The sequence below is a fragment of the Marmota flaviventris genome, chromosome 17, assembly GCF_047511675.1.
Source record: "Marmota flaviventris isolate mMarFla1 chromosome 17, mMarFla1.hap1, whole genome shotgun sequence".
Taxonomy (NCBI): domain Eukaryota; kingdom Metazoa; phylum Chordata; class Mammalia; order Rodentia; family Sciuridae; genus Marmota; species Marmota flaviventris.
Window position 1 is genome coordinate 66,667,095 of NC_092514.1, and position 26,672 is coordinate 66,693,766.

General features: G+C 41.0%; 1 protein-coding gene across 5 annotated transcripts in view; it reads left to right on the forward strand.

Moving 5' to 3' along the window:
- Cep112 (centrosomal protein 112) overlaps nucleotides 1-26,672 on the forward strand; it is a 466,461-nt gene that overhangs the window by 418,793 nt on the left and 20,996 nt on the right. For all 5 annotated transcript variants that reach the window (XM_071603145.1, XM_071603146.1, XM_027946274.2 and 2 more), the window contains one exon: nucleotides 3,129-3,218. In XM_071603145.1, coding sequence (XP_071459246.1) covers nucleotides 3,129-3,218 — 90 coding nt within the window. The remainder of the gene's footprint in view (nucleotides 1-3,128; nucleotides 3,219-26,672) is intronic.

Here is a 26,672-nt window from a genome sequence, read left to right on the forward strand (position 1 = left end):
AAACCAGATAACATTATTACAAATAGTAATTATCATGTGTGTCTGTATACAGGTTAACGGAACTTGTGTTTGTATATTCTATATTTCAAGACACATCATAACCTTCAGTTACATGTACCGAATTAAGGACAGCTGGAAACTCTGATGACTGAAGGACATGTCCTCAGGGAGTAGAGTTCAATTATTAAAGAGTCCCTCCACAAGCAGGAATTGAGTCACATGTATGCCAGGCATCACATGGATGTGGCACCAGGCCTGGCAGAGATGGTGAGGAGAGAGCCCTGAGAGAGCCAGCCGCACACAGACATGAAGTAATTCTCAACACCAGGTAGTTAAGAGTCCAGAGGAGTCCTCGCTTGGCTCTGGCATAGGTCAGAGGGATGAGGCCATTGAACATAGTAGGTGGGACAGGGCTTCTGGACAAAGAAAAAAGAGGTACAGAATGAGATCGGGACAGCAGGAAGGCGCCTAGACATGTTGAATTTGAAGTCAGAGGAAGGTTGAAATCCCAGTTCAGTGCCTTCCTCCTGGCCACATCTGGATTGGAGCAAGCTGCATAACCACGCTGAGCCTCAGTGGGCTCCTCTCTCATGCTGCTGAAATAATACCTGCACGACAGGGTCAGAGGGAGGGTAAAAGTAAAACCCACCCATCTCCTGTTGTTACTGAGAGTGACAAGAGCATCGTGTCACACACTGGCACACTGAGGCTTCAGCCAGGTCCTTAGTGGTGTGCAATCGGTGGTGCTGGAGAGTGGCTTCGGCATTTCAGTGGGGAATAACATGATCAGGTTTAGGTTTAAGAAGATCACTCTGTCAGCAGTGTGAGGACGGATTAGAGAGCAGGAAGGAGCAGGGGCAGAGAAGCAGATGCATGAATATTCTTCCCAGTGCAGTAATCATTACTCTCCTAATTATGCCAGAAAAGAAGCTAAAATCTATTTACTGGTGGCTATCAAAAGTAAAAGAATGCTGCTTGAACAACAAGCACAGGAACAATTGTATTCAGCCTTTTGGAAACAGACCATAGTAACAGAATTAGAGACAATTAAGGAGTTTAAGAGATTTCCAAGCTCATTTTTAGACTTAGTCAAACTGTAGATTTGTAATCAAGTTTTATATCAAAGAGACCCTAAAACACTTGAGCTCATTCTCAAACCTTCTCAATTTTTAAATTAGAACTTCTTAGCCTGAGGTCTATCCATGCATGGGCTTCAGGCAATCTGTGTACTCCTTAAAAATCAGAGAAAAAATGATAAGCATATATTTTCCTCCATTTTGGGGAACCGGCCACATAGCTTCCATCAAATGCTCAGAGGGCTCTGGAACGCCATGATGGAGAAGCCCCACTGTCTATGTATGTATACATAGAGGAGACTGGCCTTGCGTTGAAGGGGCTTTTCATGGACACCCTGACATTCTGTCTGAACTTTGGGCTTTTCCACCCAGGGTCTCACTTGCATGCATAATAGGCCTTTCAGACATACACACCAGGCTGAGCCGCAGTGCTTCTCCCACCTGCCCCATCTCTGTAAGTGCTAACTGCACTCTTCTAACTACTCAGGCCAATTCCTTGGGGCCCTCTTTTTTCTTATGCTCTGCATCTACTTCCTTGGGGGCTACCATTTCTATCCTCAAAATATATCTTGAATCCAACTCTTCCCTCACCAACTGCTCCCCACACCCTCCATCTAATTCCCTTTCCCAGTGGATTGCAGTGGCCTCTGACCTGCCTCCTTGCTCTGCCTCCTCCCTTTCTAGTCTACCAAAGCAACGCCTCCCCACAGCCCTGCAGGAGCTTCCCATGTGCCTCTGAGCAAAACCCAAAGTCCTTAACTGACCTATGACATACCATGTGACTGGGTGACTTGAGCCCTGTCATGTCCCTGATCTTATCGCTCCATCTTCTCACTGGCTTCTGTGGCTTCCTCAAGGTCTTGATGCAGCTGATTCTGCTTTCTGCTTCCTGGAAGGCTGTCCTGTAGACACCTGTGTGGCTTGTCCTCTGTCCTCCTTCAGGACTGTGCTCAGTTGCGCCTTCTTGGGCCATCTGTTTAAAACTGCAGCACCCCTTCCCCACCTGATGCTGGGATATCCCCTTTCTCTGCTTTGGTCTCCCTCTGCACTTATCACCAACTGAATTATACTTACTGTTTGCATGTTAACCTGCCGTGTTATGATGTAAGCATTATGGACGGGGTGATTTTTTTGGGTCTGTTTCAGAGCTACATCTGTAGCACCTATTGCAATGTCGACATAAAGCAGGGACTCAGTAATATTGACTATGTGAATTTTACTTTGAGGATTTACTCGACATCTTTGTGTTGTCATCCTCTGTGCTGCTCACTGGAACTCTCCATGGTTATTTCTATTATTACTTGGGACTATTCGAATGGATCCTGTTTCTTTTCTAGTTATCTTTTTACTTAAAGTGGCAATTGATACAAGGATAATTATTGATTTTTGTGACTTCTAAGTTCCCTATATTAACCTGAATTGACAACTGAGAGTTCATACTTGTCCAGTCATTGTACTTTCTTCAAATGCCACACTATTCTCTCTAACTTCATAAAGAAATTCCTTTAAGTTTACAATAATTTAACCATTTGATAATTTTGAGAAATGCTATGTTGATTAGGTATTATGATTCCTCTCTATTTCAATACCTTTCAGAGTATAAGTATACTTGGAGGTGTACTGGAAGGGCTATTTTATTTTATTATTTTGAGCAGTACTGGAGATCAAACTCAGGGTCTCACACATGCTAGACAAGTGTTTTGTTACTGAACCACATCCCCAGCCCCTGGGAGGGCTATTTTAATTAGAAATAGCTTGATGCTTTATTACATGGTTGTGGTTCTATGCTGAGAATATGAGACATTTTTATAATGTGAATTGACATCTGCTAATTTGTTTCCTAAGTTTGGAATTTTTTGTACTAGGTATTCTTAACACAGAACGCATCTGGGCTTAACACACAATAGCCTTATTTTGTGTGTCTGAACTGTATGGAACAACAGTAATAAACTAGAGATCTAGGGCTTTTTTAATGCCAGTTCATCTGGCAAGACTATTTTTTCCAAGTAAGCTAATTTTTAACATTGCTGTGTTTGTTTTACACCATTTCAGGTTTTACAAGAGGAACTAGAAAACCGCTCTAATCAGGTGCGATGTGCAGAGAAAAAGTTACAGCACAGAGAACTCGAGTCACAAGAACAGGTATGCCCTCCTTCCCCCTTCGGCTTGTTTGTTTGTCTACTTTCTCTGGGTCAAGGGGCTCCTGTATCCCCCATGCCAGTCAGGGTTCTTTACAAGTAACAGAACACCTCTGTGGTCGGCACCGACATCATAGGAATGGAAGACTTTGCAGAACAAGAAGTCCCGAGGGAGGGCAGGCTCTGGCTCTGCGTCTCTGGCATTTTCACGGCTCTACCTCCTGTGCTGGTTTCACTGTTAAAGTGATTCCAAGATAGCCCAGGAGTCCCCGGCATGTTTCCCAGATCTGTACTATCCAGAGGCAGAAAGGAATAGATAATTTCTGGGGTCTCCTCCTGAAAAGTAAGGAAATCTTTCCTAGCACCTGGTCTCTCACCTCACTTCATATCTCATTGGCCAGAGCAGGTCACATGCTCAGCCTGGCATGCCCAATCCTTTGCAGGAGGACCAAAAGGACCAAACTTAGCCTAGACCAATCAGGATCCACCTGCTGGTGATGGAATTAGGCAAGAAAGGAAAACCATAAAAAAAGAAGAGGGGAAATGGATGTAGTTATACAGCCAATGGTGTCTACAGTGTCATTGTTTTTTAAATAAATGGATATTATTTTACTTAGAAGCATAAATATGTTTTCTTTTGAATTTAAGATTTCCCCTCTTTCTTCCCATTCTGTTTATAAAGCATAAACCAGAATAATCTAGCCATGACAGTAGCTAATGACTTATTTTATTTTCGACTGACATGATTATTTTCACCCAACTCTCCTGGATATAATGGATTATATTAAGTGCTAATTTTGACAATTTAAAGTAAAAAGCTCGAAATGTATCAATAGAGACTATGAATCTTGATGAGACCTTTTATAAATGTGTTGTCCTTGGCCTTTGAGTGTAGCATTGCTAACCTGCTTCAAAGTGCCGCTGAGCCATTATGTACAGAATTTTCCATAGATACTGCCAAACGTCTATATTTTGGTTGTTATATGGTAAAATTCATATAAGAATATTAAGTTAGGTCATTTTGATTTGGGGGAAAAGGTAAGAGATGTTTACAAATAGGATCCCATGATAGAGGATGGTACCAAATGGCAGAATTAATCACCTGAGAGATGCTGAATATTAATACTTACTAAATAATTCAGTTTGCAAATATTTCCTCCTGCTCCAAACTTTGTCTTTTCATTTTTTAAACAGGCTCATAGACCAAAAATTTTTAATTTTGGTGGAATTTATCAGATTTTCCTGGTATGGTTCACTTCTTGGTATCAAGTCAAAGAACTTTGATCAAAGTCCTATGGTCCAGACTTTCTCCTTTTTCCTAAAAGTTTTATAGTATTATGATTTACTTTAATTGTATGATACATTGTGAGTGAATTCTTGTGTAAAGATGTGAGGCTTTAAAAAAAAAAAAAAAAACTTAGTTGAGGGGCTGGGGCTGGGGCTGAGCAGCAGAGCATTTTGCCTAGCATGCATAAGGCACTGGGTTCGATCCTCAGCACCACATAAAAATAAAAAAAATAAAGGCATTCTGTCCATCTACAACTTCCAAAAAATTTAAAAAAAAAAAACTTAATTGACTTGACTTCCTACTCTCTAATGTACACCCTGTGTAATATAAATGTGTGTGTGATTTGCTTGAATACATATAGGCATATATACATATATGTATAATGTAGTATTTATGTCATACACGTCAGTAGGAAGACAAAATGAAAATACTGGGATAAAAAATTATACTTTATCAAATGCCTGTAAGATGACAGACACTATAAAAGAAACATCACACGTTAGCTCATTGAATGCTCACAGTATTTTATAGATGACATACTAAAACCCAGATTAGTTGCTTAACTCACCCAAGACCACACAGCTAGGAAGAAATACTGAAGATTTTCAGACCCAAGTTTATCTGAATTTCAAATCTTTGCTCCTTTCATGACAATTTTGAAACTATAATAGTAACAAAACAAAAATGGGTGGCAGTGATAGTGAAAGTGAGTTTATTAAAGTTGTCAGGAAAACAGACATTGTTCTAAATGCCTGCAGTAGTAGCAAATGCCATTGACCTTCCACGGGCAAAGAGAAGCAAGGGCAAAGGAAAGGGACGCCTAGCAGACCGGCTGCCGATAAAGCCTCCCCCTCAGATGGGAGTGCGGTGGTGTCAGGTCAAAGCAGCCTGGGTCTAATGGTCACTTGAGGTCAGCTGAGCACCGTTCTCTGTGAAGGACACTTGTGACTACAAGGAGAAAAGACCAGCTTCTTCAAAGCAGGAGAGGGTGCTCCCTGGAGGACGGGGGCTTCTCCGTCAGCCGTAAAATATGACTTAAGGTAAAACTTTGTTAACATCACTTTAATTCATGGCAAAACTTCACACAGAAAATTCCATAATATATTGAGAGCAGGGAAATTAAGAAATCCCAAATGAACAATAGGGAAGGATTCAGGAACTACTTTCAGTCTTTTTTTATTGACTTCTTTTTGATCATCAAAGTTGCTTTCATCTTTGTAGTGACAATAGCTTTTTAGAATATTTCTTACACTAATTCCTGATATCTTCTAGAAGACCATAGTTTACCAAAGAAATGTCAGGAAATACCCATGGGTAAAGCTGAATATTTCATAATCTTTGCAACTATGAGATGTTGGGTTCTTTGCACAAGGTCCTAGGGTGTAGCTAGAAAAGAAATGCCAGTTGTTTCAACAAAACTAAGCAGCAAATAATAGGCATCTAATAAATACTATTTACCTATAGTGAATTTAATATTTTGCCTAAATTTGATCCATGTTCCCCTTTCAATTTGTGACACTAATAGCAGCAGTGAAAAATAATTAGAGCTATTGTCATGGACACTTTTTAGGGTCTACTTATATATGAAGTTACTTAGGATATTTAAAGTATTGATGTTCTATTATGACTTTCTTTTCCTTTTTCTTTCTTTTTTTGTCATCCATCAAAGCAACTGCAGTCACAGTAGCCAGCCTCCCATTAATCAATCAGACCACTGAAAAGGGTGCAGAGCAGCACTTAATACTTTCATCTTTTTCTTTTCAACCAAATATTATTATCCTGATACTAGTTGCATAAAGACTCAAAATTGAAACTGGCAGAATTACAAAGGACAATTTCCTAGGCTGCTTTTTTTAACTTGCCCACTTTAAAAAAAAAAGTTTGAACTGTTTCTGGTTTTCATTTAAGAAAAATTCCTGTGTTTTGATTCTACAAAAACAAAAAATGAATGAAGCATTTTAAAAGTTATGTTTTTAATTAAAAACAAAAGACTGCTTCTCATCAGGTCTTGATGGGTGGCATCCTTGCTGCCCACCACTGGCCTTGGTGCCTCCAACTCTCCTCTGTCTCCTCATACGGAAGGTCAGAGTCCGCAGAGCAGGCCTGTTCACCAGTGGGTTCAAAGGATGTGCTGAGCCTGATACAGATCCAAGAGGAATGGAGTTAGAAAAGACTAATGTTCTAAGTTAGCCTTACAAAAGCATGATGTTTCCTTTAATCTATAAATAGTAAAGTAATTAAAATCACCATTATTTTTATCCATACCAGGGGTAAATAATTTCTAATTCCAGATAAGATCTGAGCAGGAATCCCATAATTTCAGCAAAGATCTAATCAGACTTCCTGATTGTGGAGGAAACGGAGCCATCAGGAAAGGAAGTGACTTCCCTACTGCACAGCACAGTGCAGCAAACCCAGGGTAGGACCGCACATGCTCAGTGTCCTCCCAGGTGTTTTTTTCCATCATGTTAAACACTGTGTAAAATGAGTGGGTGCCATTTACCTCTCAGGTTCGGGGTAGGTTAGACTGTCACAGGCAAAACTAGCATTCACTTTGAAAGCAAACAATGTTTCACTATTCACAAGGAGCCTAGAAAATTCGGTCTGATCCATTATAGAAAAGAGAAGGAGGCATGATCTTTACTTGGTTTCTTAACACTGTGTAAAGCATGTGTTTATTATAAAGGCACTGAACAGTGTCAGATTAAACTGATAGAACATGGAAATTAATATACATATAATAAACCCTGCTTCAAACTGGCTTTCTTAAATTTTGGAAATATGAATAACTTTCATATTGATTGTATATCATATTGATTTGCCATAGCCATTGGCTAAGGACAGTACATTTATACAAAGTTTCATTAAGACTCATGGTCTCTAATAATAACATTATTGACATTTTACTTTTTTTATCATATCATTACATTGGTTACTCTGTTTCCCATAAGGTTATTTTAAACAAGTTAGTGAAAAACATCATTTAGAAACATCCTAATAAATAGCTTGCAATACTGAGCATTTCACAGGAGTCAATCTTTGTTTGACTTAACGTTCTCGACTTTCAAGAGGCACTCTGTGCCTGGCAGTACTGGGCATTGAGAAGAAACAAAGATGAGTAAGCTCCAGGTCCTACCCTCAAGAGCTCTCAGTCCAGCAGAGCTAAGGAGACAGGCATAAACATAGGCTCCAGACATGGAATTTTCAAAGTCAGTTCTTTTTCTACTAAATGGCTCAAAGTCTCAGGGTCATAAGATATGGAAAGAACCGTCCTTGGTGCCACCTTCCGCCTGCCTGAGCTCTGGAAAAGGTTTGGCCCCACCATCACAGGCAGCTTGGTGCTGATGGGCCTGGTGCAAGAGTCTATGGTACACAGGACCAGGTTCTTCCAAGGCTGGTCAGGAAGGGGTCCACACTTCTAGCATGTTCTCTTAAAAGCTCCTGAGCTCCACCTCCTCCTGCTGCTTTGGGCTGCTTCTGGTGGGACTCTGATTTTGTGGCCAGCAATTTTTGCAACCAGCTGGTTTAGTTCTGAATCTTATGTCCAAGCATTAAAGGTCTAGACTGTACAGGCACAAGTAACCCATAAATTATTCTAAAATATATAGCTAAAGGCCAGTCACAGCTCAGTCCCATTTCAGCCAGAGCTTTGCAGCAGCCAACTTTCTATTTAAGTCCTAAACACATTGGTAAATTTAGGAGAGAATCTAGTGACCAAAGGCAGTCTGTGGTAGTCATGTGCTCAGGGTTTGCAGGTGAGGGTAGAGGTTGTCCACACACCCCCATCAAGACACAGGGAGAAGAGACTTCAAGAACTGGTCTAATTCAGTGGGGAAAGCACTGCTGGTTCAAAATCTACCCTTGTCACTACTAATCATATGATCTTGGGTAAGTCACTTAGCCTTGCTGAGTATCAGTTTCCTAGTCAGTAAAATATTGGCAATACTACCTTCCCATAGGCTCTTGGGAGCAGCAAAACAAGATATGTGTAAAAATACTTCAAAAACTATAAAACATGCAGCTGCAATGTGTATAATTACAGTTATTCATAGCAGAGAAAGAGGCCTTTGCTGACCATTAACAAGAGGAAGGACATTCCAGTTAGGGAACAGAATGAGGAAAGACATGAAGCAGAACTTGCTCATAAGTGTTCAGGGAATATTGAGTAATATCTTGGCCAGAGGATAATATCTGTGAAGAGGAAAACAAGACCAAAGAGTTAGTTTCATTCATTTTGTCCATTAAAAGAATGCTTTGTTATTGAGGCCTGCTCTTTACTAAGCACTGTGGTATGTGTTAGGACAATCGGTGGCCAGTCTTGGATGCAGTGCCAAGGAGTTCAATCGCTCGCCAGAAAGCCATTGTCAGCAGTTGAGGATTTCTCTCTTTTCTGGGGAGTGCTGCATGGTTGAGGTTAGACTTTACAAAGATTAAGCAGCAGCCAGAAGATAAGATAAACAAGAGTTGAAAAGAAACCCATCCAGAGGTTATTGACCTCACCAGTCACAAGAGAAATATTGAAGGCTTGAACTGGATGTTGTTAAAAGGAGTAAAAAGAGAGGGGTTGATGTGAAGACTCCCTTGAAAGGAGAATTCACGCCCTGTGCAGTGGCTCATGCCTGTAATCCCAGTGGTTCAGAAGGCTGAGGCAGGAGGATTGCAAGTTCAAAGCCAGCCTCAGCAACTTAGCAAGGACCTAGGTAACTTAGGAGACCCTGTCTCAGGAAAAAAGAAAAAGGGAGGAGGCTAGGGTTGTGGCTCAGTGGTAGAGCGCTCACCTCTCATGTGTGAGGCACTGAGTTCGATCCTCAGCATCACATACAAATAAATAAACAAAATAATAAAGTATTGGGTCTACCTACAACTAAAAAAAATATTTTTTTTTTTTTTTTTAAAAAAGGGCTGGGCGGGCTGGGGCTAGGGCTCAGAGGCAGAGTGCTTGCCTAGCATGTGTGAGGCACTGGGTTTGATCCTCAGCACCACATAAAAATAAATAAATAAAAACATTCTATCCATTTACAACTACAAAAGAGGAAGGAAGGAAGGGAGGGAGGGAGGGAAGGAAGGGAAGGGACGGGAAGAAGGGAAGGAAGGAAGGAAGGAGGGAAGGGAAGGGAAGGGAAGAAGGGAAGGAAGGAAGGGAGGGAGGAAAGGAAAGGAAGGAAGAAAAGAGGGAGGCTGGGGATGTGGCTCAGTGGTGAAGCACCTCTGGGTTCAACCCCCGGTACCAAAACAAAAAGGAAAATTCACAGACTTAGAGGGCAAAGGAAAAGAATATGTCAAACACAATACTGCATTTTTCGATTTGATAAGCTGGCCCATGATGGACAACAGTACCATTATTTCTTGAATGTTGCATCTGAGATGCTCCCAGGACATTCATTTGGAGGCATATGGTTGAAAATCTGAATCTAGATGCAAGAAAAAGCTCTGGAAACGTGAAGACATGAGAGTCGTCTTTCTGGGGCTGCAGCAGAAACCCAGAATGGGTGGTGATGTTGACAAGAAGAGCAGAGGGAGAGAGGAGAGGCCACAAGCCAACCCATGCAGGGCCCGTTCAAGGGACTGAGAAAGCAGGGAGGGGACCAGGAGGATTTAAAAGGAGTGGAGGAAGATAAGCCGGTGACTGCCGTGAAAACCAGAGAAGACAGTTCCCTACTAGACCCTGCGCTCCTTAGGGTGAGGCCTGTGTCATCCTCACGCATCTGCCAGCACGTGTTAAGTTGAATTGCTCTGTGAAGCTTTTGCTGTCCCCAGCCTTGTCCTTGCATGGCCCTGCCCACCTCTGTCCCTTTGTCACTGGGCTTCCCTAGTGCTTCCTGCTACCCTCCATGGAGGGCTTTCCCATCAGAGGTCCCCAGTAGGTGATGTGCTCTGAGGGGCCGTGTGCCTGTGGATCCGCATCTTACCAGTCTCCAGCCCAGGCTGCACTTGGAAAATTGTTGGGAAGAAGAAGAAAGAGAAAAGAGAGAAGGGAGATGGGTGGGAGGAGCAGGGGACAAGGGGAAGTTAACAGCCTCACATGCTACAGGAAGTTCGAGGACCAAGAGTTCAAAAGCCACCAAGCCTGAGTAATGATTACGGGCCCTGGGTATTGTGTCTCCCAAACCTTTTCCAAGCGACTCCCTTGAGCATATTCTTGCCTAGGCTTTTGTGAAAATAAATATGATAGTCATTCTTTTATCATTTTCATCTGGGGTGATCATTTCATCTGGCAGAAGCATAATCAGCTCCTTGGGGCTTCTGTGTGGCCCCCAGCTATTCCCTTGGCATTATTGCTCCAAAGGGTTTTAGAACAGGGAGAACTAAGAGAAAGTGAGATGCCCGCCCCTGCCATGTGGCCCACCTTTCTAAAACAGGGCAGATTTCTTGCTAGTCTTTGCACAGTGCCACTCTGTACTGTACGTTCTCTGTCGATAACTGAGCATTCTGCTGATTCCTTTCTAGGTTCCTAGGTATTAAAAATACATTTTGTCCCTTTTGTATAAGTAGCTTTCAGATAACACTAGACATCTCCGAAAGTACCTTAGATCTGCTGCCTGTTACACTATTAACAATCAGTATCATTTGTATTCCCAAAGAGTTGACTTGCCGCCCACAATGCCCAGTGATCTATCGGGGAGCAACACGGATATTAGAAGAACCAAAATCGATATATTTAAAGCTTCCACTGACTAGCACTGCTTATCTTTAAACCACCTCAGTCATCATCAAGGGTAACCAGCAAATCCATGGAGTCACAGGAGGCCTTAAAGAAGATGATGCTGTGCAGACAGAAAATCAGTTAAGCAATAATCGTGACAATTGTTAAAAAGAAGAATTGGTCTTCTACAGATTTCCAGGCCTTTAATTTCTATTTTCCATAATGGATTTTAAAACTTCACAGTTTGGCTGTTGTGGAGCTAACTCATGTGTAGTGAAATCTATTTAAAAGTACTCACAACACAAAACTATGTTTTATCCCAAAGCACATTATGAAAACAGGAATAATAATTGCAAGAGAAATATAATTCAAAGACTTTTATTGACTTTTCATGTTTAATGGTTATTATTCTGGCTTGTTTCAAGCAATTTTAATAACCACAGTTTATTTACAAAATTCAGACTAATTCTTTTGTTCCCATGCCAACAAAATACATTTGTTCCCGGACAGCTGGTATGATGCATCGTTATAAGACTCAGTTGTTATGAGGGATAGAACCACAATTAATTTTGGCCACAACTTATTCTCAATGAGAGTTTGAATAGTTGCCTGTTTTCTGAAAAAAACACTTGAACTGCAATGTCAGGGACAATATATTTTTATTAAAATACAATCTTATCATCATGTTCTTTTAAATCAGTTGTTTTAATAGATTTTAGTGGCAGAGCAAGTCAAATACTTGTCCCCAAAAGCCTCACTAAAAAGCCTGCATGGTGATCATGCCACCATTTTTAAGAAAAACTATAAGCACCTTCTGGGCGGTGTGTGCTTGCACCCTGGCTCCCTTGCGACTCCTTTGTTTTTAAAGTCACTGGTTTGCGGTGCTGGGGGATGTGGGGAGAGGGGCCCTGATGTGCTTGCTGCGTGTCTTTAATCCTGGGCTTTGCTGACGGGTCAAATCCAAGTGTCAGCACAGCAGCCGCCACACCATGGCAGCTGTTTTTCCAGAAAGCATTTTCTGCATTGTTGAAGTGGCTCTCCGACGTTGCACTGAGCACTAAGGGACGAGGAAGACCAGGGGAGAGCACCAGGGTTGCACTGGGCTCTGACCCAGAACTGGAAGCTTCAAAGCCAGTCTCTGCCTGCCTCGGGCTGGGTCACACGCAGCTTTTATTCCTGCTGTGAAGTCCTGTGATGGTATATCCTCATTTCTTTTGGTTTAATTTCTAAAGATAGTTTGGGCTCTTATATTAGTCTGTTAAAAATTATTTTTCATTCCCCAAATTATTTAATCCAAATGTTTACCTCCAAACCAGTAAATATGGAGGCTCTTAAAAAAAGAAGTAGAAGCAAAAACTTAAGACCAAGTTGTATTCCATCCCATCTCTCAAAATGGATGAGCAAGAAGAATTATCAAGCATTAACCTGGATAATGGAACAGCATCTCTCAGGAAGATGAAAGGAGACTACATCCCTGAGGAGTGTCCTGTCGAGGCTGATTTTTCTGGCACTACTAAGCACTGAGTTCATGGAATTGAGTGAACAGCAAGAAACAGGAAGTGAAAGAAGAGAGAAACAGAGATGGCAAAAGAGGTGGGGTGAGGCAGCACAGGGAGGAGAGAGAGAAAACGTTCTGTGGCCATTTACTGTGCTTGTCACGTTCAGAAGCAAGCATTCTAAGATGCCACTTCCTTGCAGTTTCTTTTTACTAAGTCCAGGCAGAAAAGATCTCCTTTTCCTGTGGCAAAGGCCATTTGGAGGTAGAAGCATTGAAATTGATTACTGGCAAGCACATAACAGAGCAGAGGTATTTTAGAGGCAGAAACATAAATCAATGTAATTAAATATACAGAAAGAAATAAGGTGTTTCTGAAAATACAGTGAACAATTCAGGACATTTGAATCTATTTTCCATGTAGGTAATGGGTTTATATAAAGAATTAGAAAGCATAGTTCCAGTAAGGAAAAAATATATATATATTACAAGTGTTCAAATGTAAAGGGTGACTTGAGAATTAAATGAAATAATTAGAACTAGTGAAGACCATAGCACACTTGTCAGTATTAAAAATTTTAAGGGTGAGCCCATTTTGAATCAGGCAACCTAATAATTACTCAACTCTCTGTGGAGACATGATATGGAAAACTTGAGTGTCCATCCTCTTGAAGAAAATAGATAGTTTAAAGACCATTTTTGGCTTTGTGTATGCCTTGGCACTCAGGTTGATTCAGAAGGGGTGAGGTGACATGGACGTAGAGAGCACTCTGACAGGATATTAAGAAGGAAGGAAGGTATTTGTCGCATATTGGTGTTGGCCCTGACCGACTTGTCTAGGGGGCTGTTCCCAGTGCAGGTGAGTAGCCAGGTGCAGTGGAAAGGACACAGGCATGGGGCCCTGCAGGCTCGGAGCTTGTCCTGAGGCTCATAGAAGCAACAGCCAAGACCCAAGGGGCGGCTGGCACCCAGGTGGAAACAGACACAGTTTAACTGTTCTACCCTTCAGCTTAAGGGATTTGTTTTGTTGTTGTTGTTTTGAATGAATGTCTCTACAGAAAGAATAAGGGAAAAAATCAGAAAACTAGGCTGAATGATTTTGAGTTCTATGTGACTTGAACACAGAAAGGTAAATGAGATGGTAAATGCAACATGTCATGGTAACTGAAGGACAGCCACAGTGGACTCTTTGTAGACTTTATTTTGTTTTAGAGCTTTATGGTCTTACATAAATAGTCGGGTTTATCTTCTATTATCCTTCCTATCTCCTTATCCTCTCCCCTCCCTTCACTCCCTTCTGTCTAATCCAAATGAAATTCAATTTCAGTTCATGACCCCCCACTTTTCCCTCCTGTCCTCACTCCCCTCTCCTATCCTCCTGCCTCTGCTCTCGTAGACTTACTTTCACTTGTTTGTAAACTTTTTGAAAGTGACACTTTAAACATTCGGTTTGCTAAGTATTCGCTGAGCACCTGCTGTGTGTCCTGGATATACATTGATGAACAAACCCAACAAAATCCTTGCCCTTGTGAAGTTTACATTCTAGAAGTAGGTTCTCCATAGCCTTCTTCATTTCTATGTATGTTTCAGCCTTGAATTCTCAATTATTAATAAGTCTTCCAGTTCATGAATATGGTATATCCTTCTTTGAGCATTCTTTAATTTTTCAGATACATTTTAAACCTTCTGTGAATGTATCTTCCACATCTCCTGTTAGATTATTTCTATGTGTTTTACATATTATTGTGCTTTTTTCTTTCTTTTTTAAAATTTGTTCTAATTAGTTACACATAACAACAGAATGTTGGGTTTTTTTGTTTTGGGTTTTTTTTGTTTGTTTGTTTGGTACCAAAATTCAATTCCTGGGCATTCAATCACTGCACCACATCCCCAGCCCAATTTTGTATTTTATTTAGAGACAAGTTCTCACTGAGTTACTTAGCGCCTCACCTTTGCTGAGGCTGGCTTTGAACTCACTATCATCCTGCCTCAGCCTCCCAAGCTGCTGGGATTATAGGTGTGTGCCACCATAGAATGCATTTTGACACATCATACATGTACAACTTCTCATTCTTCTGGTTGTACAAGATGTAGAATCACGCCAGCCATGTAATCATATATGCACATAGAGCAATAATGTCCTATCATTCTATTATCCTTCCTATCCCCATAACCTCTCCCTTTCCTTCACTCCCTCCTGTCTAATCCAAAGTACCTCTATTCTTCCCAACCCCACCCCCCACCTTATTGTAAATTAGCACCTGCATATCAGAGAAAACATTCAGCCTTTAATTCTTTGGAGTTGACTCATTTCTTTTAGCACAATATTCTCCAGTTCCATTTATTTACCAGAAATGGCTGAGTAATATTCCATTGTGCATATATACCATGATTTCTTTATCCATTCATCTGTTGAAGAGCACCTAGGTTGGTTCCACAGTTTAGCTATTGGGAATGGAGCTGCTATAAATATTGATGTGGATGCATCACTGTAGTATGCTGATTTTAAGTCCTTTGGGTATAAACTGAGGAGTGGGGATAGCTGGGTCAAATGGTGATTCCATTCCAAGTTTTCTGAGGAATCTCCATACTGCTTTCCATAGTGCTTACACCAATTTGCAGTCCCACCAGCAATGTATGAGTGTACCTTTTTCTCCACACCCTCACCAACAGTTATTATTGCTTGTATTCTTGATAATTGCCATTCTGACTAGAGTAAGATGGAATCTCAGTGTAGTTTTGATTTGCTTTTCTCTAATTGCTAGTGATGTTGAACATTTTTCATATATTGATTAATTATGTTTCTTCTGTAAAGTGTCCAAACACTTCCTTAGCCCATTTATTGATTGGGTTATTTGGTTTTTTTGGTATAAAGTTTTTTGAGTTCTTTATATATCTTGGAGATTAATTGCTCTATCTGAGGAACAGTATTATGCTGTTTTAAATGGTATTTTAAGATTCTGTTTTCTCAGTTTGTTGCAGGTATACAGAAATACAACTGACTTTATATAGATTCTGTTTATTAAATTCATGAAGTTTTTTTCTGTTCTCACCAAGAATCTCAATTTTTTCTTTGTTAAATCACAAATGGATATTGGATTTTCTTAAATACCTTCTCTTTTATTATCTTTTGAGATAACCATATGAATTTTGTTCTTCATTCAGCTACTATGTGGTTTTTTTTTTAATGTTAAATTTTGCACTCCTAGAATAAACCCACTTGAATCATAACTTAACTTTTTTTTAATCTTTAGTTAGATTTTGGTTCACTGATATATGTTTTATATAGGATTTCTGCTTCCATGCTTATAATTGATAATGACCTATATCTTTCCTTTCTTGTAATGTTCTCATTCCATTTGGGTATCAAAGTTTCCTAGCCTCAAAAACAAACAAATAAAAAAAATCTGACAGAGTTTGAGTAATATTGATATTATTTCTTACTTTAAAATATTTGGTAGAATTCAGAGGAAGCCTTTGGGGCCTAGAATATTTTTTGTTGAAAGATTCTCAATGAATTAGAGATATGCTTTCTCTAGTGGTTATGGCAATCAGATTTTCTATTATACTTTTGCCTAATTTTCTGTTTTGTAACTATATATATATATATATATATATATATATATATATATATATATATATATATATTTTCTTCTAAGTCTTCCCTATATCTCTCTGTATTCTGAATATTTTCTTTTTACCTTCTAGTTCATTAATTCTTTCCTTAGTTGTACCTAATTTGCTTTTAAATTTTTTTCTTTTTTTTTTTTTTTGAGGGGGGGGGGTGACTATCAGAGATTGAACTCAGAGGAACTTAGCCACTGAGCCACATCTCTAACCCAATTTTGTATTTTATTTAGAAACACTGAGTTGCTTAGCTCCTTGCAGTTGCTGAGGCTGGATTTGAACTTGCTCAGCCTCCTGAGCACTGGGATTACAGGTGTGCACCACTGCACACAGTTTTAAATCCATTCTTAATTTGGATGGGTTATTGTGTTTTCAGGAGTTAGAACTTATACTTAGTGTTTTTTAAATTTCTTTTTCTATGCCAAGTTCACAATTGTTTTCCTAATTCTGTTGAATACATACCTTTGTTCTTTTAATGGTTAGCCTAATAACCATTATCTAGAGTTCACATGGGTCTTGTGTTTCTATGGGCCTGGATATTTTTGATTGAGTGCTAGATACTTTATATGAAAATTCATGGAAATGATTTAAGACCTAAGGTGATGTTAATTTCCTCCAGAGAGAATTTACATTTCTAGTCTCAGTGGACAAGTAGTGTTATTTGCAATCTTGAATATCCTTAATTCATTTATAAGGATTAAGATGATTTGAAGGTAGACTTCATTTCTAGTCTATTTCCATTCCACTCCTACTCCCAGCGTATAACCTTTTGGAATGCACCCAAAGCATAAGGATTTTACCAGACACTCCCCATCAGTGAGTCCTGACTGTAATTTATATCTCCTTGGATTTGTGTGTGTGTGACTGTGTGACTGTTAAGTGATCTGTTCAGCCTTCTCAGCCACTCTAGAACCAGCAAGGGCCACTACATAAAAATGTCCCTAAATGCCATGCTTACAGATTCTATCATTTGCAGTATCTCAGCCTCATGATGCTGTTCTACCTTGTTAGTTCTCTTAACATTTTGAAGCAAATGTAGGAAGGATTATCAAGGCTTCCATGACTAAATGTGAAAATTCAGCATTTGCATTTCTGTGAATTGCTTCATCACATTCACTGCTAATGTTTTTCCCCTAATTTATTTTTCTGCCTTGATCTACAAAAGTTTTTAAAATATATCCTGTACATTAATGATCTGTTAGTTAAATATCTTGAAATCTATCCTCCCTGTTATATTTTATTTTTTTTATTCAACATCTTAATTTTTTAAGATTATTTTCTTTTTCATTATGACTTACAAACTTGTTTAGAAAGGCCCTCCCTAACCTAAGATTATGACATGTATACTCCTATTTTCTTATAATACTTTCAAGAATTTTGTTTTGTTAATACATTTAACTCTTTAGCTCAAATCAAAGTTCTTGTGTATATTGAAATAAGGGTCATGATAAAATGGCCCCCAAAGGAGGCCAATCCCTGGAATCTGTGAGTGTATACATTACATGACAAAAGAGACTTTGCAGATGTAATTAAGGTAACTCATCAGTGACCTTAAAAATGGGAGATTACTCCCAGAGTATCTAAATGATGGGCCCAGTCTAACACATGACCCTAAGAGCAGAGAACTGTCTCTGCCTAAAGGGAGAGGGGCTGTGGGAGGAGGAGGCGGCTGAAGGACTGGAGGCCGGGAATGGACCCAGTGAACTTTGAAGATGGAGGGGGCACCGTGTCGAGAAACGCAGGCAGCCTGAAGGAACTAAGAGGGACTTCCAGCTGGCAGCAGTCAGGAAATGGGGACTTCAGCCCTATAGCTGTTAGGAACTGAATTCTGCCAACAACATGGGTGAGCTTGGAATTCTCCCCTAGAGCCTCCAGGTAGGTTCCAGGCCAACCAACACCTCCATTTTGACCTTGTGCCACTGAGCAGAGGAACCAGCTGAGCCCCTTCAAATTTCTGACCTATGTGAGGTGCCAGAGTTTATTGTCATTTGGGGTCATTTGTTGCAGCAATGGTAGTAATATTCTTTTATTAGTTTTGTTTCCAGTTATTAATATGATTTATTGACTGTGAAAATTCTTCCCCATTTAAAAAAAAAAAGGCTTCATTAAAAATCATACTTTCCAAATATGTGTGAATCTATTTAGGACTTTCTCTTCTTCCCTATTTATCCATTTCCTATGCCCGACCAGCCATATGTTATGATGCTTAAGAGCATGAACCCTGGAGCCGCACTGCCTGGGTTCAAATCCCAGCTCTGCCACTTCCACTTACTTGCTGTAAAACCTCGAACAATTTGCTATACTTGATTTATCTCAGTTTCCATAGCTTGAAAGTGGGTTAATAACAGTAGCCACCCTATAAAGTTTCTCTGAAGACTAAAATCAGTTATCACAGACAAAACCTCTAGAAGAGTACTAATGCACAGTAAATATGAACTAAAGGGAAGGCTCCTCTCATCTTTGTCTTAGTTATTCTTAAGCATTCTCTCTTGCTGTAAATCTTGGACTAATTCTGTGAATCTTGGAGAGTTTCTTTGTTAAAAGTGCCACTCATTATCTGACTGCGATTGCATTGAATGTATGAATCAGTCTCAGAATAACTGATATCTTTACAACACTGAATCTTTCCATCAGAAACTTTGCATCTTTTTGCATTTCATTTGGTCTTTTGTGTTTTTCAGTGCAACTGAAATTGATCTTCACATGGATGTGTTATACGTTTCTTGTTAAATCTACCCCAGGTTTATCATGGTGTGTTGTTTCTTTAGTGGATTTCCCTTATGTTTTCTGAATGGTCCTTGTTAATATTTGGGAAAGTATTCAGATTATATACATAATAGACTGCCACCAGAACTAGTACCAGTATAAGTTTGATTTTTTTTTTCTTGAATTTTCTAGTAGGCAATTATACCATTCCTGGGTACAGATGATGTTTGTGTTTTGCTTTCCCTTTTCACCCCCGTTTGTTCTTTTCAGTACACATCTTAAGCAGGAGTGCTTCTGTTCTACTGGAAATACTTCTGATAGCTACCTTTTGTTGGGTTTATACACGTTGCCTTCCCTATAATTACTTTAGACATATTTCTGCATTTCCACTAGTCTAAAGCTTCTTTGAGGACAGAAAATATATTATGGTAAGAAAACACATACATATACACACACGTGTATAGACATGCATGTACTGGGTGCATATGTGTCTAATAAGTATATTCTCTCCAGTCAACTTTCACCAATTGGAGATGAGCAGTTGGTCTCCAGTTGGGGGACTGGGGATGTGGCTCAGTGGCAGGGCACTTGCCTAGCATGCATGAGGCCATGGGTTTAATCCCCAACACTTGGGGGGGTGGGAACTACTCTCTCCATTTGGTACTAGGAGCTTGTCCCAGCTAGAGAGAGATAAAGGAAGCCTCAGCATCCTCTTGCACATCAAATAGAACCATTCTTCCCTCCAAGCTTGTCCTCTCATCAGTCACTCGCTGGCCCCGCCCTCCTCCAACGCCATTAAGGCATCTCTTAGATACTCTACAAGATCCTCATCTCTAAGGTGTAGAATTCACCCTGCCTTCAACTTGACATTTCTTCCCTGTGCATATGCACACTCCCCATTTTCCCCTCTGGGACTTTTGGACAAGATGGGCAGAGATCTCTTCTCTAAGATGTCACCTCTGGGCTGCCCTTTTGAGTCCTATCCCACCATTCCCTTTTCCCCTTGCTTATAGCACTGCCTTTTCCAGCCAGCTGCACGCAGAGTGCTTTACCCCCCACCTGCCAGCCAGACAGCCCAGCAGGCATCTGAGCTGTGCGGTGTCCTTGAGAAACAGTAACAGAAGTTTCTTTATATATGAATGGTCTTTACATGTTATATCTGTTCCATGTACAATCTTTATTTCCTTCTTTATAATAGTAGATTGTTCTTTAAAGGACAGTCCTGTGAGTTGATCTCCTAGTCTTTTGCATTGAGCTTGATCCCAGTCCTCCACCACCACTTCAGCACCCCGCACCATGCTCCATCAGTGACCATACTCCATTCCACAAGTGTTTGGAAGCTGACAGTCAGATATATACTTCTGAAGTAATGTCTGCTTCATTTTCATTATTATTTAAAACTGCTAAATTTTTGCTTATGCACATACCAGTCATTTTAGTAAAGCTTGCCAAAAACTGTTCATAGCATATATGAAAATTATGTTGGTTAATTTTTGCTGATTCCATCTCTTTGTGAGTTGTGACATTTAGCAGCATATGAGTCTAGGGAAAGGTGGGGTGGGGTTTCATTGAAGTGTGAAGAATGCATGAGGTGTTTCAAAGTTGGCACTCTTGGTATTCAGTTTTTATAAACAGGTAAAAAATAATGATAAAAAGTTTGCATTTGTGTTTATAAACATATTGCTAGCAAATAGAAAACCTCCTTAAAACTTTAGTTATGAGCCAGATGCATACACCTGTAATCCCTGCTACTCAGGAGGCTGAGGAAGAAGGATGGCAGGTTCAAGGTCAGCCTCAGCAACTTAGCAAGACCCTGTCTCAAAATAAAATAAAAAGGTCTGGGGATGTTTCTCAGCAGTAGAGCACCAATGGGTTCAATCCCCACTACTGCTAAAAACCATTTTTTATTATGAGGTTTATTTTAATTATAATTCTTACTAAAATATACACAAAATAACATGACCCAACATTGAGTTGAAATCCTTCCTGTTAAGAAATCCTATATAATATCTCTACAACTGTTCGAGTACATTTTGAAAATGACAGAACACAAGTTTTAGGCCCTCTTTTAAATGCCAGTTCAGCTCAAAGAACATATGTCTCACTAATTATTTTTAACAGTAAAAGGTACTTATTCACTTAGCAAGCATTTATTGAACACCTACTATGTGTCAGACATCATTAGTCTTGGACTGTAAGATGAGTGAAATTTTTTTTTTCCTGAAGGAACTAAGAGCCAAACTCCGAAAGTGAACTTCCTTTGACTTCTCGAGCTGGCATAATCCTATTTTTCTTTTCTTTTATAGAGCCCACCTTTGAAGTCTTCTTTTCATTATTTCTGTTCTTTAGCCTGCGCCTCACGGTAGCTTACCTCTGTTTTCTGGTCTCTATCCCAACTTCCTCCAGCCACATCCCATCTCCCTCAGTGATGTCATCCATCCTCATTGGCTTCGGCTTTCATTCCTTGCTGTGATTCCCAGATTCCTCCTCCCTGGTCCCACCTGTTGTCAGTCTCTACCCTGCCTGATGCAGGGTGCTGACCTGTGCATCTCAATCTGGCATGCCAGACTCTGAAGTCTAAAACCAGTCATTAGGAGAGAAATCCTGGCTACTCAATCTCAGTTTCAGAGTTGTTCTAATAGTTGGGGGCTCAGTGACATAACGTTTTTTTTTTTTTTAAAGAAAGAAAAGAGTCACTAAAAATAGGCAAGAGTAATAGAGTTAGTCAGTCAAGCTGGTAGGTTGACTTCAGTGGAGAGAGGAAGAAGGGCTGGCTGCCCTTCTCCCAAAATGTTTATCCTGCCTGTCACTGAAAACAAAACATATGGGGGCAGACTATCAGGTGTCAGGGACAGAACTTTATTGTTCAGTTAGAGATTTTCTAGCATGTTTTCCCCTTAAAATGGTCACAGTTCAGGAACCTTACCAAAGAGAGTGTTCTAGGAGAAAGTGGGAAGAAAAGCTGAGCCTGTTGGCCTCAGAAAGGATGCAGAGGAGGGCAGGATTCTGCAGGACGGCAGGGAGCAGGGGAAGAAGCCAGAGGTGCCAAGAAAAGCGCCACTGTCAGGGTTGTGCCTGGCAGCTGGAAGGTTGGCTCAGACCCTTAGAGTGACTCGGTGATGCCGAGAGGGCAGGACGTCTTGGTGTTAGCAGAAACCAAGAGGAAAGGCCACTCTGCTTACAAGGCCGCAGGAAGGAGAGTGCGGCAGGCTTGGTGGGGTAAAGAGGGCACCTGGACTCCTCCCCACCTCTGTCCTCCGGGAGAGTTCCCCACAGTCAGTGCAGGTGGGTGGTTCAGAGTTGTCTCTGTTCTCTGTCCCTTTGGTTATGAATTACATAGACATTTTAGTGCTGACTGTGGACAGAGGACTTCTCAGGTGGGGCTCTTCCCTGGTAGGGGATCAGAGTTATGAAAGTGCTGAAATGCTCACTGCTGGGGTAATAGGGCCTCTTGGAGGTGGGTAGAAAGTTCCTGACTCAGCACCGTAGGCTTAGTGTGGATATCCAAGAGCTCAGTGTAGTTGGAGGCCTGGGGGAGAGTCAGAGAATAGGGCAGAGGTGTACCCACTGTGTGAATTGTTCAAAGCTAAAATCAAAAGGGAAATAAAAACTGGCCATGTCACCAACTTTGAATTTCTTGAAATGGGGTCCCGAGGAATTCCCTAAGACCACTGCTTAGGTGAGTGGCATTGGCTTTGACCCTACTCCAAAAGGCAAGGGCACTGCCAGGCTCCCATAGGTTCTGCAGAGGCCGCCTTGTTCCACACTCATTCTTCATAGTTCTGCACATGAAGTTCTCCGGGACACAAACATTACACACGGATCTGGATCATGGCTCCATTTTTGTCTAACTAAGTGTGAGAAATTTAAAACATGTCTGTATCTAAAATTAATTACTATCCTAAAATATATTTGCTGCTAATTTTTAGCCTCTGAAATTCCACTTGATGGGTATTTTTATGTATGTGTGAGAAAGAGTAGGAATGTCTTTAAGACTCAGATCCTTAATATAATAAATTATTAAATTATAGAACTATAAGTGAAATGAACATGTTATTATTCTTTTTGTTTTTTTGTTTTTTGGGGGTTTTTTCCTAGAAAATGATAGCGGGGCCGCAGTTTAAGTCAATCCTGTAACAGATAACAACTGAAAAAATGTGATTTTTATCTCTCCACCCCATTGCCCTGAAGTTGTGATCACTCTCTGTAATTCATCAGGCCTCTGCATTTGGTCCCCTGGACATTTTCCCAAGCTTGTTCAACCATTAGCCTTCTGGACTTCTGGGTTTAAGTACTGTCAGATCAGATTTAAATCATGTGTTAAGGCTCGGTGGGTCCATCGTTGTCCTCAGTTTAAGAAGCATTATAGAGGTCACGACATTGCTACAAAGAAGGGGGCACTAATCCCTCCGTTATAAAAGGGAGCGCTGGGGTGTGCATTACAGCCCGCGCCCAGCCCGCGCCCAGCCGGCAGCGCGCTCACTTCCTCCGTTCCCACTGTGCCCTGGTAGGGACGGCGAGCACAGAACCAGATGTAAACTATTTTTCAAATGCTCCTCTGACTTAGCATTGAATTTCCCTTAGACCAGATGCCAGTGTTTAAATAATATCCTGAAGGATCCAAAGAGCAGGAATTAGTCATCATGTTTCATTCATATAAAATCTGAAATAAAGGGAGAAAAGTACAAAGAAGGCAGAGTACCTTGAGCAGGCTTGGCTGGAGTATCATGATTTGAAAAGAATGTTGCCTCACTTACGAGAGCATAAAAGTGAAGGGCTCTTTTTCTTTAATTATAAATGAAACTTACCATTATTTATTAGTGCTTTTTAGGAAAAATAAAAGTAAATGATCATAATTTCTTTTACAAAGCCAGTTGGGTTTTGTTTGGGGGAGATTAGGCAACACTTGCTTTAAAGTGGCTCTGTCCTTTAATCACTTCCATTTACTTATTTCATTGATTTATACCTTGTTCTCTGCAATTATTACTTTGATGGCTTGCATCAATTAAGACACAGCAAATAACTAAACGCTTTGTCTTCATATAAAGTTATTTTCTGTGGTGCTCCCTAGGAATTGGCAAAAGCTTCACCAAGCACAGAGTCAATGGGCCCTGAATTTCACTAAGGTCAGTCAGTAGCAGATCATCAGCAGTACCAGCTTGCTAAGTGTGTAGGTGTCCCAGATAGACATGTGTGAAAAAGGACCTCCCCGCAACCAAACAGTTGTACTATTTTGTATTACATTTTCTAGAGGATGTCATTTTCTAGGAGAAATTTCTGGTTCATATAACTGTAAACAGAGGCCAGTAAAAGGTTTACCAGCAGAGGAGAAGATCCACTGAAGTTAAATAGCATGAATTTGTAGTTGACACTATCAGAATATTGTGTCTGTGTTTTATTATAATTGTGTACTTTCTGCAGCAACAAAAGATTGCCTCAAGATGAAGCAAGCAGGTGGCAGGGAGTACCCAGAAGTGGGGGTGGCACAGAAGACCCCAGCAACATGAGGTTTCAGTGTATGTGAGTCCAGGCTAAATCAGCAAGAGATGATATGAGGAGACTCAAATCATTCATTCAGAAAGTGGGGAGGCTTTGAGCAACCAGCGTTGTACAGTTAAGAAGGGAGGCAGGCATGGCATTTGGAGATGTGGAAGTTGGTTTGGGGACAGATGTCGGCATTCAGAGTACTGCACTCCAGCCTGTAGGGTATGGCAGCATGAAACTGAGTGGCCATTGTTACCTCACAGGGGGTGGCTGGCCAAGCCCGTAGGGCGCAGAGTCTAGGCCCTTGGCAGGTAAACTCTGCCCAGCCAAACAATCTATTAAAGATTACTGGTTGAAACTCAAGCTGATTAATAAAGAGAAATTTCTGGTTCATATAATTGAGAAGTAATATTGACTTCAAAGGAAGTTTAATCCACTGGCTGAAGTCATGTGACCAAAAGCCAGTTTTTTTCTCTCTCCATTTTTCGCTCTTTGGTGTTGGCTTCATTCTCTGCAGGCTAGCCCCCTCATGACTACAAGATGGCTGCTTTCAGCTCCTGGGTCTGTGACTACAAGCTCATAGCAGCAAAAAAGAGAAAGTTCCCCTTTATTTCAACTCCTACAAAAGTCCCAGGCTCCTTTCTTGGCCCTGAGCTCTAATTCTAACAGGGACCTGGAGCACAAGGTTAGGGGATAGACAGAAGTTCATTCAGATGAACTGGGTTGATGAGGCAAGCTCTCGTGTGGGTTCAGGGGTCACAGTGATGGGAAGAAAGATCCAGGACCAAGGCTTTTAATGTCCTGTCCTTACTGCATTTTCTCAGCAGCTTCATAGGTCGGTTTGCAAATGAAAAGGAGGCCAGTAGCATTAGCAGAGTGGGGTGAAAAAAACCTGTGGATGGAAATGCAAGTGGTTAAAACTGAGTTGATGTTATGGGCTGAACGTTTATTCCTCCTTCTCTCCCCACTGTGTTTAATCCCTGACCTCCAGTATGGTAGTAGCTGGAGAAGGGGGCCTTTTGGAGGTGACTAGATCATGTAAGTGGAGACTTCATGATGAAATTAGCACCCTCACAAGAAGTGACATGAGCTAAATCTCATACCTCTCTCTGCCACATGAGGATACAGTAGCGGGGCAGCCATCCGCAAGCAGGCAGAGCACCCTCCACCCAAACCCAATCAGGCCAGCACCCTGACCTGGGACTTCTGGCCTCCAGAACTATGATAAATAAATTTTTGATGTTTAAGCTTCCCCAGTTTTGTTATAGCAGCCCAAGTTGACTAAGACAGGGGAACCAGAAACCAGAGATGTCAAGATGGCTCTGTGGTGACATTGAGTCCTTGACAGTGTAAGCAGACTTGAGAGGAGACTCTGCTGGGAAGCTTGACGTATTCTTGGACTCCGCTCTGAGCATCATATGGTATAACCATTTCTTCACGCACCAAGGAGAATGATTTCTACCTCCCAGTGTCACTTCAGTCCTATTCGTCTTCTCCCCACTGTTGTCTTTATTTGAATCCTAATCACTTCAGGTGTGTATGAAATGGTCCCTTCCTAGCTGCCTCTCGACATCGAGTAATCTTTCTAACAGAGCACTGTCATCATGCTATTCCCCTGCCCCAAACCACCGCTCCCCCTTGTCAACTTCTCCATCAGGCACTTCAGGTTCTCTTCAGTCTGGATTAGTCCAGCACCATTTCTGAGCATCCTGGTGTCTCCAGCAGGCCCCAGCTGAGTGTGCTCTCTGCTTCTGTACCAGCTACACTAATTTGTGCCTTTGTTCATGCTTTTTCCTCCACCCACAATTTTTTTTTCCCTCACTGCTGCCCACCCTTGGGAGTACAATTAAAGACTCACCTCTTCCACTGAACTTCCAAACAGAGCCAGGCCTAAAGATCTTTCTCCCCTCACCTATTACTATACCTTGTTTCCCCATGAATAATGTTTGTGGGTTAATTTTGTTTCCCAGCAAAACTAGAATTCCTTGAAAACAGGTTCGATTCTCCCTTTGTGTTCTGCACAGGACCTCCCCTAGTTCTGGGTAAATTTAGTCATGAGCATTGATCAGGAGAAGCAAAGAGGAGCACCCCAGCACCAAATACAGGTGACCAGGTCTATGCCTGTGTGGGCTGGGCCACCTGGAGGTGGTACCATCATTCTCCCCTGACCACCTACCAGTCTCCACCATCCCATTGGCCTGAAGTGGTTAAATTA